Source organism: Littorina saxatilis, linkage group LG16 (genome assembly GCF_037325665.1).
Source record: "Littorina saxatilis isolate snail1 linkage group LG16, US_GU_Lsax_2.0, whole genome shotgun sequence".
Taxonomy (NCBI): Eukaryota; Metazoa; Mollusca; class Gastropoda; order Littorinimorpha; family Littorinidae; genus Littorina; species Littorina saxatilis.
In genome coordinates, this window is record NC_090260.1 from 24,386,058 (window position 1) to 24,401,057 (window position 15,000).

Consider the following 15,000-nt stretch of genomic DNA (forward strand, 5'->3'; position numbering starts at 1 on the left):
GAGAGAGAGTGTTGACATGTCAAAAATGGACATGGCTTTAGATGGTTTATAACTAAATTAAAAATACCCTTTCTGGTAAGTTTGACAAGGCGCTTAAACCCCGTTTCGTCCGATTAGACCGAATGTGAAGAAAATGAAATTGTTAACATCTTATCCCTTCAATCGTCTGTTTCTTTCTTTTCTTCAAAGTCAAAGTCAATGGTAGTTGTGGAATATCTTTGTCTTGAGCGAAAAAAAAGTCTATGAAATTAATCTCCTTTACGCCACGAAAAATGCAAATCAAGCATTTTTCATCTGTTGGAAAAAGTGTTGAAGAACAAAGATCGTCTGCACTTTTGTGAGAGCATATTCGACACATAATACCCTTCTTTCAGGGAAATAACCAAGCCGACAACTGCACGGAAAGCAAAGGTAAACTGTCGGGGGACCGTACTAAAAAATCACTTATAAGGGAAGCGTATCAGAGGATGTCGGGGGAGTCTATCAATAACACTCCGAGCGTCGTAATTAATCGTCCACATATAGAAAGATGGACAGCTTTGTAATGAACATAGGTGGTACAAAGCAAGGAATTTAGATTAAAGAATATCCCCGGATAAACAAATCGAAGCACAATAACTTCTGCCTTAAGTTAAACGTGGGGAAAGATAAAAATAGACTAACACAATACTTGTTTCAGCACACATCGTGTAAATGCTCTTCGAAATGCCATCCAAAGTAGACATCTGAAAGCATGTAGTTTGTTTAGTACATTAGCAAGCAGCACTATCAACATCAAGTGACACAATTGACAAAAAGTATCCTTTGTTATGCATTTTAGTATGAGACAGAACTCACCTTTGTTTGGTGACGTTTCGACAAACAGGAAGTTAAGGGGTGCGTACTAAAAGTATTTTGATCGACGGCGTGATATTGTACGGTTACAGTTACACCAAAATGATGTTCTGCTCTTTAGTGTGACTTTTTTTCGCAATTGATGCATTGCTGTACAGACACATTCCAATGTTTTCGTATTGCAGAGGGCATATCTTTCTGTTCCTCCTTCAACACACAACACTCGCTCCGTGTGCCTTCTGCTCTTCACTATGACTTCCCTAAGGTGATTGCTTCCTCCCGTCTGTCTTTCCCTACGGCTGTCTGTGTCTTCCCCTATGTATATGTATGTGTATGTGTATGTGTATGTGTATGTGTATGTGTATGTGTATGTGTATGTGTATGTGTATGTTTGTGTATGTGTATGTGTATGTGTATGTGTATGTACATGTGTATACATGTCTTTCTTTCCGCCCTGATATGGCCCTTCGTGGTCGGCTGGGCGTTAAGCAAACAAACAAACAAAAATGTATTTCTTTATGTATGCCTGCCTGTATGTGTGTCTGTGTGTGCGCATGCTGTATGTCTTTCCTTCTGTATGTCTGTCTTTCTGAATGTCTTTCTTTATGTATGTCTGTGTGACAGTAGGCCGTATGCCTGTCATTCTGTCTGCCTAGCATTCATGTGTGTGCGTATAGCGATACGGATTAGGATACGAGTTCCTATAGTCCTGTGAGGTTACCCCCATGAACATTCGGGCCGCTTTCTCCCTTGTTTTTCTGTGAGTTCGACAGATTGAATGAATTTATTAATTTCGCTTTACGCAACTTGTTACGAGTTTGGTGAGTTTTGACAGATTGAATAATGCTATTAATTTCGCGTTAAGAGACCTGTTATTTTGTGAATTTGACCGTTTGACTAAATGTAACAATTTCGCGTTACGCGACTTGTTATTCTGTGAGTTTGACAGATTGACAAAATACAATGATTTCCATATACGCGGCTTGCTTTTGTCTCTCAAGATCTCTGCTACTGGTGTTATCGCGAGCAGTGTAGGATCTGTCCTGAGTCTTCTTCCTAAGACACGTTTGTAAGGAGCTCGCAATTCGAATCATCTCCATTTTCTTGTCGGAAAAGAACAGTTTCTGAACTGTCGTCGCTCGTCGGTCATTCCTCCGCGCTTCGGACTTGCATTTATTTTGCTTTACCCGACTTGTTTGAATCAGTTGCAACAGCTTTAGGAATGGTATTGTGGTTATTTCTGTGTTTCCCTGGAAGTGTGTGTGTGTGTGTGTGTGTGTGTGTGTGTGTGTGTGTGTGTGTGTGTGTGTGTGTGTGGTGTGTGTGTGTGTGTGTGTGTGTGTTTCTGCTTGCACTGCCACTGTCATTGTTGCTGGTGTGTTTGCTGATGTTGTTGTTGTCTTTTCTATTGTTGTGATTGTTGTTGCTGTTGTGATTAGTTGTTGTGATTTCTGTTTTTGTTGTTGTTGGTGGTGGTGTCGCTGCTGTTGCAATTGCAGTTACTTTGTTGTTGTTGTTGTTGTTGTTGTTGTTGTTGTTGTTGTTGTTGGTGTTGTTGGTGTTGTTGTTGTTGTTGATGTTGTTGATGCTGCTGTTGTTGTTGTTGTTGATCACATCGCTAAAGCCAGACATAAGCCAGGATTCCCCCTTTAAAGAGCTTGGAATTACGTAGAGGTTACATGCCGAGTCTCAGTGATTATTAAAAATAATGGTCGAAGTTAGCGGATCATGAAAAATGCGAGCTTTAGCGAGCTTTTTCATGACCGCGAACTGAGACCATTATTTTTTATAATCACTGAGACGAGGTGTGTAACCTCTTTATTCCTCCTTTCTTCAGTTATTCAAAGAAAAGAGGAGGTTTTTTGCGAAAGTTTGATCGAATCCTATTCACTCAACCAGTCAACCTGCGCAGGCGATCGATTAATGCGCGGTTGTATAGTTCCGTGCAAATCATTCCATTCTGTTAACACTTCTTGTCAGTTTTCCTATTTTGGACTAAAATCAAGTACACAGATATGCTGTTATTCTGCTGTGGCGGCAAAGGCAGGTATTGTGTGTTCTGTATATGTTTTGGTATCGCTTATGATAATGTTCTTTCGTCAAATGGGACTAGCAGACGAACTTTTGCACCCGTGTTCCAACGTTAAAAACTGTATGAAGTTCAGTTTTCTGGGGAAAAGTGTATGAAACCGCTTTATGTTGTTTAAATTGATGAGATGTGTGCATTTGGTTGCGTGTGATCTGTTTATTAAATGAAATATTGTTGAAAACTGACTGTCGGATTGCAGTCTGTTGTCGAAGAAACTGAGTGAAAAGAAGGGGAACTACTCTTGTCGCTAGACAAAGTATGAGTTACTTGCCTTGCGGGAAATTGCTTGTGATGAACGTTTGAGCACGGCAGATCTAGATTCAGAAAACAACCGAACTCATGGATTTCACATGGAGATTCATGTGTTCAGGCCTGTAGTTGTTAATTTAAATGCGGTATGTTTGTATTGTTTGCTCCAGAGATGTATACTTCGTACATTAGAGCGTTCGGAACTTTTCAGTCGCAAAAAGTAGTACCGAATCAGAACAACTTCTCAACCCATTGCACTATCGAGGATTCAGGCTGTTGCTGGGTCGTTATTTGTTTGGTTGCTGGGTCATTATGGAAAAATAACTACCCCTACAAGTTTACAGAGGTAAAGAAGCAGAGGGGGGAATAAATTCGTATACTGTCTCTCTAGATATGTGCCACTGCTGGTCGCGCTGCTGACGGTGTTGGTGACAGAAGTGAGTAGCCGCGTCAGGTGGAAGAAGCAGGAGGGGACACTGGTCAGCGTGTCTGTTGGCAGAGCCGGAGTGTGGGGGGTCAGCCGTGACGGCAAGATCTACTACATGGAGGACACTTACGGTGAACCCATGAACAAGGGCACCGACTGGAATCTTGTGAATGGTGAGTTCCTCCAAAAACGGCGTATGTATGCCTAAATGGCGGGGTAAAAACGGTCATACACGTCAAAACCCACTCTTACAAAAACACGAGTGTCCCTGGGAGTTTCAGTCCACGAACGCACAGGAAGAAGAAGAAGATTGGTGAGTGAACGGTGGAGTTGGGGTAGGGGTGGGGTGGGTATGGGTGTGTGGGGGTGAGGGGAGGCGGGGCCGGGATGACAAGATCTACTTCAGAGAGGACATAATTATGGTGAACCCATGGACCAGGGCACCGACTGGGTTCTCGTGGATGGTGAGTGGGGAGGGGGTATGGGTGTGTGGGTGTGTGGGGGAGGGGAGGGGAGGGGGTATGGGTGTGTGGATGTGGGGGGAGGGGAGGGGGTATGGGTGTGTGGATGTGTGGGGGAGGGGAGGGGGTATAGGTATGTGGATGTGTGGGGGAGGGGAGTGGGTATGGGTGTGTGGATATGTGGGGGAGGGGAGGGGGTATGGGTGTGTGGATGTGTGGGGGAGGGGAGGGGGTATGGGTGTGTGGATGTGTGGGGGAGGGGAGGGGGTATGGGTGCGTGGATGTGTGGGGGAGGGGAGGGGGTATGGGTAAATGGATATGTGGGGGAGGGGAGGGGGGTATGGGTGTGTGGATGCGGGGGGAGGGGAGGGGGTATGGGTGCGTGGATGTGTGGGGGAGGGGAGGGGGTATGGGTATGTGGATGTGTGGGGGAGGGGAGGGGGTATGGGTGTGTGGATGTGTGGGGGAGGGGAGGGGGTATGGGTGTGTGGATGTGTGGGGGAGGGGAGGGGGTTTGGGTGTGTGGATGTGTGGGGGAGGGGAGGGGGTATGGGTGTGTGGATGTGTGGGGAGGGGGTATGAGTGTGTGGATGTGGAAGGATGGGAGGGGGTATGGGTGTGTGGATGTGTGGGGGGAGGGGAGGGGGTATGGGTGTGTGGATGTGTGGGGGGAGGGGGTATGGGCGTGTGAAAGTGTGGGGGAGGCGAGGGGGTATGGGTGTGTGGATGTGTGGGGGGAGGGGAGGGGGTATGGGTGTGTGAATGTGCGGGGGGAGTGGAGGGGGTATGGGTGTGTGGATGTGTGGGGGAGGAGAGGGGGTATGGGTGTGTGGATGTGTGGGGGAGGGGAGGGGGTATGGGTGTGTGGATGTGTGGGTTAGGGGAGGGTGTATGGGTGTGTGGATGAGTGGGGAAGGGGAGGGGGTATGTGTGTGTGTGGATGTGTGGGGGAGGGGAGGGTGTATGGGTGTGTGGATGAGTGGGGAAGGGGAGGGGTATGGGTGTGTGGATGTGTGGGGAAGGGGAGGGGGTATGGGTGAGTGGATGTGTGGGGAAGGGGAGGGGGTATGGGTGTGTGGATGTGTGGGTTAGGGGAGGGTGTATGGGTGTGTGGATGAGTGGGGAAGGGGAGGGGGTATGGGTGTGTGGATGTGTGGGTTAGGGGAGGGTGTATGGGTGTGTGGATGAGTGGGGAAGGGGAGGGGGTATGTGTGTGTGTGGATGTGTGGGGGAGGGGAGGGGGTAAGGGTGTGTGGATGTGGGGAGGGGAGGGGGTATGGGTGTGTGGATGTGTGGGGGAGGGGAGGGGGTATGGGTGTGTGGATGTGTGAGTTAGGGGAGGGTGTATGGGTGTGTGGATGAGTGGGGAAGGGGAGGGGGTATGTGTGTGTGTGGATGTGTGGGGGAGGGGAGGGGGTAAGGGTGTGTGGATGTGGGGGAGGGGAGGGGGTATGGGTGTGAGGATGTGTGGGTTAGGGGAGGGTGTATGGGTGTGTGGATGAGTGGGGAAGGGGAGGGGGTATGTGTGTGTGTGGATGTGTGGGGGAGGGGAGGGGGTAAGAGTGTGGGGATGTGGGGGAGGGGAGGGGGTATGGGTGTGTGGATGTGTGGGGAAGGGGAGGGGGTATGGGTGTGTGGATGGGTGGGGGAGGGGAGGGGTATGGGTGTGTGGATGTGTGGGGGGAGGGGAGTTAGTATGGGTGTGTGGATGTGGGAGAGGGGGGGGTATGGGTGTGTGGATTTGTGGGGGAGGGAAAGGGTTAAGGGTGTGTGGATGTGTGGGTGAGGGGAGGGGGTATGGGTGTGTGGATGTGTGGGGGAGGGGAGGGGGTATGGGTGTGTCGATGTGTGGGGGAGGGGAGGGGGTATGGGTGTGTGGGGGAGGGTAGGGGGTATGGGTGTGTGGATGTGTTGGGGAGGGGAGGGGGTATGGGTGTGTGGATGTGTGGGGGAGGGGAGGGGGTATTGTTGTGTGGATGTGTGGGTGAGGGGAGGGGGTATGGGTGTGTGGATGTGTGGGTGAAGGGAGGGGGTATGGGTGTGTGGATGTGTGGGGGAGGGGAGGGGGTATTGTTGTGTGGATGTGTGGGTGAGGGGAGGGTGTATGGGTGTGTGGATGTGTGGGTGAAGGGAGGGGTATGGGTGTGTGGATGTGTGGGGGAGGGGAGGGGGTATGGGTGTGTGGGGGAGGGTAGGGGGTATTGGTGTGTGGATGTGTTGGGGAGGGGAGGGGGTATAAGTGTGTGGATGTGTGGGGGAGGGGAGGGGGTATGGGTGTGTGGGGGAGGGTAGGGGGTATGGGTGTGTGGATCTGTTGGGGAGGGGAGGGTGTATGGGTGTGTGGATGTGTGGGGGAGGGGAGGGAGTATGGGTGTGTGGATGTGTAGGGGAGGGGAGGGGGTATGGGTGTGTGGATGTGTGGGGGAGGGGAGGGAGTATGGGTGTGTGGATGTGTGGGGGAGGGGAGGGGGTATGGGTGTGAGGATGTGTGGGGGAGGGGAGGGTGTATGGGTGTGTAGATGAGTGGGGGAGGGGAGGGTGTATGGGTGTGTGGATGTGTGGGGGAGGGGAGGGTGTATGGGTGTGTAAATGAGTGGGGGAGGGGAGGGTGTATGGGTGTGTAGATGAGTGGGGGAGGGGAGGGTGTATGGGTGTGTGGATGTGTGGGAAAGGGGAGGGGGTATGTGTGTGTGTGGATGTGTGGAGGTGAGGGGAGGGGGGACCGCGATGACATGATTTACTATCGGGAGGACACGTATGGTGAACCCATGGACCAGGGCACCGACTGGGTTCTCGTGGACGGTGAGTGAACGGTGCATCTGGTGTGTGAGTGGGGAGGGGGTATGGACTCCAAGCCAGCTAGGCCTACCGTGCACCCCCCTCAGGATTCAGCTTCAGTAGGCTAGAGATATTCATTGGGGTCTACTGAACACGTTTTGACAAGTTCGCCACGAAAAAATTTATTCCCACTACTACTTATGGCCCTTTGTTTAAGGGTACCCCCTCGAAGGCTAAATGTATCTGTGAAATCATAACAGTGCACAGCTGCAATGAATGAACAGAGAACCACTTTTTTGAAATCAAAACAGTTAAGTTGATCATTAATCTTGTAAACAATACCTATTACAGTGTTCAGTGTTTGATAGGTTGGCTGTAGTGATGCTTTATAGGCTCAAACCGTCATTTTCACAGTGCGCAAAGCTTGTTGTCAACTTTGATGAGTAAAAGGCTTTAACAACTTTGGGTTCTCTGTTTCACTTTTTAGAAACTACAATGCCTTTTTATAATTGCAAGCCACAGTTGGAATTCCTGAGAGGATTTGTTGCGACACCAGATGAGATATTTCTGCCCTACCCCCTAAACGTGAAATTTTAGGAAAATTTCAAAAAACATTTTTTTTCAAATATTCATGATAAGTCCTCACTGTTTTCAAATCAAATAACAAAAGTAATCACATCGACGACCAAAACAGTTCCTTTGTCCATCTTTTAACAGAACTACAACATTATTATTGTCTTTTCAAGACTGAAATGTAAAAAATAAAACAAAATGTTTAGATATAGACATCTATTCTAACTGTCTCTTACATATAGTGATCTTGCTCCATAGTTTCCATATACAAGGTAGATTAACATAAGAAAGACAATCTAAGAACTAATGCTCTTTCATTTAAGTGCAGAATTTTAATCATAAATGCAAATGTCTCATGAATCAATTTCAGCTTTATAGAAATAACATGAAAAAGTCATTGCAAAAAACTCTGTCAACTTTTCTTTCACACAAACACACACACAAAGACATACACACACAAACACACACACACACATGCACACACATACATGCTCCCACATACACACACATTCACAAAGACACACACACACACACACACACACTTACACACACACATGCACACACACACTCTTAAGACTGTTTTTGGAGCAAGAAAGTTAAGTTCACAGGACAAGTTAGTCCGATTCACAGCCAGATTCATATTTATATGAATCGTCCAGTCCATTAAGGAACAGTGTTGCCTCCTTCTCCTTCTCTCCTTTTCGTGAACCTCGGTGAGCAGGCTATCAACAATTGTCTGTGAGAGAACCAACTCTTCATTTTCTTCAGTCCGAAGAGGCTTGAGGATTCCATTATTCAGCATCCTTCCTTGACTATCAGTGGGTTTGGGAATCTCTGGGAGTGGCAGGTGAGCGCGCTTCCATGTGGCTGTCTGGTAGTTGGCCCTTTTTGCATGTTGTTTAAGGCTGTTGTGGCATAGAAGGCGCTGACTGAGTCACAGCCAGTAAAGGCGAGGAGAGAAAGCAAGACGGAACAGTGAGGTCGCGTGAGTTCTTCTACAAGGGCAGCAATAATGAGCAAACGTTACCTATTTGTTTTGCCCGTGTCAAAGAGCAATGTGATTTCTCCTATCTGGCCAGCATAATGCAAGAGAATGAAGAACACGTCGCTGTGTGGACTCTTTACTTTGATGGTCTTGTTGATGGGCGCAGTGGCGTGGTGGTAAGACGTCGGCCTCCTAATCAAGAGATCGTGAGTTCGAATCCCGGTCGCTGCCGCCTGGTGGGTTAAGAGTGGAGATTTTTCCGATCTCCCAGGTCCACTTATGTGCAGACCTGCTAGCGACTTAACCCCCTTCGTGTGTACACGCAAGCACAAGACCAAGTGCGCACGGAAAAGATCCTGTAATCCATGTAAGAGTTTGGTGGGTTATAGAAACACGAAAATACCCAGCATGCTTCCCCCGAAATCGGCGTATGATGCCTGAATGGCGGGGTAAAAACGGTCAAACACGTAAAATTCCACTCGTGCTAAAAACATGAGTGAACGTGGGAGTCTTACCCCATGAACGAAGAAGAAGAAGAAGAAGAAGAAGAAGAAGAAGAAGAAGAAGAAGAAGAAGAAGAAGAAGAAGAAGAAGAAGAAGAAGAAGAAGAAGAAGAAGAAGAAGAAGAAGAAGAAGAAGAAGAAGAAGAAGAAGAAGATGATGATCTTGTAGCCTTTTTGAAGACCACACTGGCAGTACAGGATGATTCTTGAGTCCGTTTCTTCTTGGCTGGATGTGAGATCATTCAGTAGTTACCTGTCTGTCTTGATGCCACCAGATGACGTGAGCGTGTATGCCTTGGCCTCGCTGACCAGAACAACATTCCTGCCTTTGAGTTTGTCTGCCATGGCGTCCCTGCTCCAAACCTCCAACAGAAATATTATGAATTGCGACTTGTTTTCCGTCATTTGACAAGAAGGCTGTCCAGTCACCCGGTCTCTTCATGCTGTCTCCAGAAAAAAATCGTTTGTCACCAGAACCCCTCATCTGTGCTCCAGACGAAATCTGTTGTCTTTGCAAGAACTCACAGACTTGCAAGCAGATCTGTCGAAACCTTGTTGGTACCTGAGCCTTCACAAAGGCTAGAAGACAATCAAAGTAAAGAGCCCAGACAGCGACGTGTTCTTCATTCTCTTGCATTATGATGACCAACTAGGAGAAATCACATTGCTCTTTGACACGGGCAAAGCAAATAGGAAACGTTTGCTCAACATCGCTACCCTTGCAGAAGAATTCACGCGACCTCACTGTTCTGTCTTGCTTTCTCTCTTCGCCTTTACTGGCTGTGACTCAGTCAGCGCCTTCTATGGAAAGGAAAGGAAAGGGTCAAAGTATCCGGTCAAAATCCTGCAGCAGAAACCCAAGTTTGTGAAAACGTTCAGAAGAATTGAAGAATCATGAGAGATGAACAAAGAGCTGCTGGATGTGCTGTAGAAGTTCAAATGCTCAATCTACGGTATCACAGTGTCGATGCAGTACGCCACCAGATGGTGGTGGAGAAACGTGACTCAGGTGGAGTCATTCGAGCGGATCTGAACATTGACCTCGCCACATTTGCGCAGAAGCAGCTTGACTCAGCAGGGGGGTCAGCACTGGTTTCCACTTAAAACAATATCCGGCTTTTTGTTAAAGTTGAGGCGGCACTGTCATACCCTCATATGTTGATCAAAAGACCATCAAATAAAGAGCCCAGAGCGCGACGTGTTCTTCATTCTCTTGCATTATGCTTGGCGGCTAGGAGAAATCACATTGCTCACATTTCTGCCCTGCCACAAAAGCCTCAAACAACATGCAAGAAGGGCCAACTACCAGACAGCCACATGGAAGCGCGCTCACCTGCCACTCCCAGAGATTCCCAAACCCACTGATGGTCATTGAAGGATGCTGAACAATGGAATCCTTAAGCCTCTTTGGACTGAAGAAAATGAAGAGTTGGTTCTCTCACAGGCAATGATTGATAGCCTGCTCAATGAGGTTCACAAGGAAGGAGAGAAGGAGGAAGAGGCACAACTTTTCTTTGAAATTCTGTACAATGACTTTTTCATGTTATTTCTATAAAACTGAAATTGATTCATAAGACATTTGCATTTATGAGCAAACATTCTGCACTTACATGAAGAGATTGTCTTTTACATTTCTTAGATTGTCTTTCCAAATCTTATGTTAGTTTATCTTTAATATGGAAACTATGAAGCAAGAGCATGATATGTAAGGGACAGTTGGAATGGAATCCTTGAGCCTCTGTGGACTGAAGAAAATGAAGAGTTGGTTCTCCCACAGACAGATATTGATAGCCTGCTTAGTGAGGTCCACGATGAAGCAGAGACGTGTAGGCACCACTGTTCCTACATGGACTGGACGATTCACTTGAATCTGAATCTGGCTGTGAATCGGACTAACTTGTCCTGTGAGCTTGACTTTCTTGTTCTTAAAACAGTCTAAGATTGACCGTGCATGTGTGTGTGTGTGTGTGTGTGTGTGTGTGTGTGTGTGTGTGTGTGTGTGTGTGTGTTTGTGCGTGTTTGTTTGTGTGTGTGTATGCGTGTGCACATGTTTGTGTGTGCTTTTATGTGTGCGTGCCTTGTGTGTGTGTGTGTGTGTGTGTGTGTGTGTGTGTGTGTGTGTGTGTTTGAAAAAAAAAGTTTACAGAGTTCTTTGCAATGACTTTTTCATGTTGTTTCTATAAAACTAAAATTGATTCATGAGACATTTGCATTTATGAGCAAACATTCTGCACTTACATGAAAAAACATTAGTTCTTAGATTGTCTTTCTTATGTTAATCTACCTTGTATATGGAAACTCTGAAGCAAGAGCACTATATGTAAGAGACAGTTAGAATAGATGTCTATATCTGAACATTTGTTTTATTTTTTACATTTCAGTCTTGAAAAGACAATAATAATGTTGTAGTTCTGTTAAAAGATGGACAAAGGAACTGTTTTGTTCGTCAATGTGATTACTTTTGTTATTTGATTTAAAAACAGTGAGGACTTATCATGAATATTTGAAGAAATATGTTTTTTGACATTTTCCTAAAATTTCACGTTTAGGGGGTAGGGCAGAAATATCTCATCTGGTGTCGCAACAAATCCTCTCAGGAATTCCAAATGTGGCTTGCAATTATAAAAAGGCATTGTAGTTTCTAATGAATGAAACAGAAAACCCAAATTTGTTGAAACCTTTTACTCATCAAAGTTGACAAGCTTTGCGTACTGTGAAAATGACGGTTCGCGCTTATTAAGCATCACTACAGCCAACCTATCAAACACTGAACACTGTAATAGATATTTTTTACAAGATTAATGATCAAATTAACTGTTTTGATTTCAAAAAAGTGGTTCTTTGTTCATTCATTGCAGCTGTGCATTGTTGTGATTTCACAGATAAATTTAGCGTTCGAGGGGGTACCCTTAAACAAAGGGGCATAAGTAGTAGTGGAAATGAGTTTTTTCGTGGCGAACTTGATAAAATGTGTTCAGTAGACCCCAATGAATATCTCTAGCCTACTGAAGCTGGATCCTGAGGGGGGTGCACGGTAGGCCTAGCTGGCTTGGAGCCTATTATGGGTGTGTGGATGTGTGGGGGAGGGGAGGGGGTATGGGTGTGTGGATGTGTGGGGGAGGGGAGGGGGTATGGGTGTGTGGATGTGTGGGGGAGGGGAGGGGGTATGGGTATGTGGATGTGTGGGGGAGGGGAGGGGGTATGGGTGTGTGGATGTGTGGGGGAGGGGAGGGGGTATGGGTGTGAGGATGACTGTGTGGGGGAGGGGAGGGGGTATGGGTGGGTGGATGTGTGGGTGAGGGGAGGGGGTATGGGTGTGTGGATGTGTGGGGGAGGGGAGGGGGTATGGGTGGGTGGATGTGTGGGTGAGGGGAGGGGGTATGGGTGTGTGGATGTGTGGGGGAGGGGAGGGGGTATGGGTGGGTGGATGTGTGGGTGAGGGGAGGGGGTATGGGTGTGTGGGTGTGTGGGGGAGGGGAGGGGGTATGGGTGTGTGTATGTGTGGGAAAGGGGAGGGGGTACCGGGATGACAAGATCTACTACAGAGAGGACATTTATGGTGAACCCACGGACCAGGCCACTGACTGGGTCCTCGTTGATGGTGAGTGAACGGTGCATTTGGGGGTGGGATTAGGATGGGGGGGGGGGGGGTGGTGGGTCAACCGTGACGACAAGATATACTACAGAGAGGACACGTATGGCGAACCCATGAACCAGGGCACAGACTGGGTTCTCGTCGAGGGTGAGGGACCAGCGGATTTCAATCAATCATCAATCAATATGAGGCTTATATCGCGCGTATTCCGTGGGTACAGTTCCAAGCGCAGGGATTTATTTTTTTTAATTTAAAAAAAAATTGTTTATACAATTTATATCGCGCACATATTCAAGGCGCAGGGATTTATTTATGCCGTGTGAGATGGAATTTGTTTTACACAATACATCACGCATTCACATCGGCCAGCAGATCGCAGCCATTTCGGCGCATATCCTACTTTTCACGGCCTATTATTCCAAGTCACACGGGTATTTTGGTGGACATTTTTATCTATGCCTATATATACAATTTTGCCAGGAAAGACCCTTTTGTCAATCGTGGGATCTTTAACGTGCACACCCCATTGTAGTGTACACGAAGGGACCTCGGTTTATCGTCTCATCCGAAAGACTAGCACTTGAACCCACCACCTAGGTTAGGAAAGGGGGTAGATAATTGCTTACGCCCTGACCAAGGGTCGAACTCGCAACCTCTCGCTTCCGAGCGCAAGTGCGTTACCACTCGGCCACCCAGTCGTTACCACTCGGCCACCCAGTCGTTACCACTCGGCCACCCAGTCGTTACCACTCGGCCACCCAGTCGTTACCACTCGGCCACCCAGTCGTTACCACTCGGCCACCCAGTCGTTACCACTCGGCCACCCAGTCTTTACCACTCGGCCACCCAGTCGTTACCACTCGGCCACCCAGTCGTTACCACTCGGCCACCCAGTCGTTACCACTCGGCCACCCAGTCGTTACCACTCGGCTACCCAGTCGTTACCACTCGGCCACCCAGTCGTTACCACTCGGCCACCCAGTCGTTACCACTCGGCCTCCCAGTCCAGGATTTGGAGGGGGCGGATGATGTTTGTGTGTGGGTGGGTGTGTGGGTGTGTGGGTGTAGGTGGGTGGGTGGGTGTGTGGGTATGTGGGTGTGTGGGTGTGAGGGTGTGGGTGTGTGGGTGTATGGGTGTGAACGGGGAGGGGGGGGCAATATTTACCACAGGGAGTACACGTAAGCTTGGTGAACCCCGTAAACAGGGTACCGACCAGATTTGTTTGATGTGGAGGGATCGATGGTCGGGGGTCGAGAACTGGGGGTTGTGTGTTTGTGTGTGGGGGGGTCAACAAGCAGGTAGGACAAGATATACTACAGGGAGGTCACACACGGCGAGCCCATCAACCAGGGCACAGACTCGGTCCTCGTGGAGAATGAGTGACCGGTGGAATTGGTTGGGGAATAATTTTTTTTTTTTTTTGGGGGGGGGGGCGGGGAGGGAGTGGGAGGGGGGTATGAATGTGTACATGTGCGTGGAGGGGATGGGCAAGATCTACAACAGGGAGGTCACGTATGGTGAACCCATCAACCAGGGCACCGACTGGGTTAACCTGAGGGACCGGAGGATTTGGTGTGTGCATGTGTGGGGTTGGGGAGGGGGTATGTGGGAGGGGGGGCAGGCATGCATGCATGGCTGTTCACATGGCTTCATTTCTGCTACTCTAGCTGTAGGCTATTTTTCGCACCCATCCTTTCCCCACAGCAGAGATAACACAGCAGCTAGAAGCTCTCTCAGGGCTATGAACTGAGCAGGCCTATCTCCCAGTACAGCGCGGAAGCAGTTGGGTTTAACAGGCAAGTGAGCTTAACAGTGTGCTGGCTGCAGCTGTTGGTAGCCAAACTATTCCCTCTGCTGGGCTATTTTTAACTCACGCTAAAACACAAGCTAGGAACAGCTAGATCGATGACAAAACCTTGCAACAGGGAGGGCACGATCCTCTATAATTAGAACACGTAGGGCGGGTCCATCAACCAGGGTAGCGACTGGATCCTGGATGGGGAGGGAACAGTACAAGGTTACGAAATACCACACATAGGGGTGACGGGCGCAGTGGCGTGGTCGTAAGACGTCGGCCTCCTAATCGGGAGGTCGTGAGTTCGAATCCCGGTCGCTGCCGCCTGGTGTGTTAAGAGTGGAGGTTTTCCGATCTCCCAGGTCAACTTATGTGCAGACCTGCTAGTGACTTGACCTCCTTCGTGTGTACACGCAAGCACAAGACCAAGTGCGCACGGAAAAGTTCCTGTAATCCATTTCGGAGTTTGATGGGTTATGGAAACACGAAAATACCCAGTATGCCTACCCAACGAAAGCGGAGTGAAGCTGACTATGCTCATGCTCACAGAGTATAGTTTGGGGAACCCAAATGGGCAAACGAGCTCACACGTAACCAGAACATTGTGGAACGCTGACGAAGAAGAACCATACCTAGGTAAAATTAAATAACAAAAAGGGCTTACTCCGCAACAAAAAAAACAGGTGTCAGCCACTGAAAGCAAATCTAAT

General features: G+C 48.2%; 1 protein-coding gene across 1 annotated transcript in view; it reads left to right on the top strand.

The window, feature by feature from the left end:
• The window catches only part of LOC138950635 (lectin L6-like), a 21,990-nt gene that overhangs the window by 137 nt on the left and 6,853 nt on the right, over window positions 1-15,000 (top strand). The window contains exons 2-3 of the mRNA XM_070322342.1: window positions 1,020-1,099; window positions 3,564-3,772. Of these exons, the coding sequence (XP_070178443.1) occupies window positions 1,086-1,099; window positions 3,564-3,772 (223 nt within the window). The 5' untranslated portion in view covers window positions 1,020-1,085. The remainder of the gene's footprint in view (window positions 1-1,019; window positions 1,100-3,563; window positions 3,773-15,000) is intronic.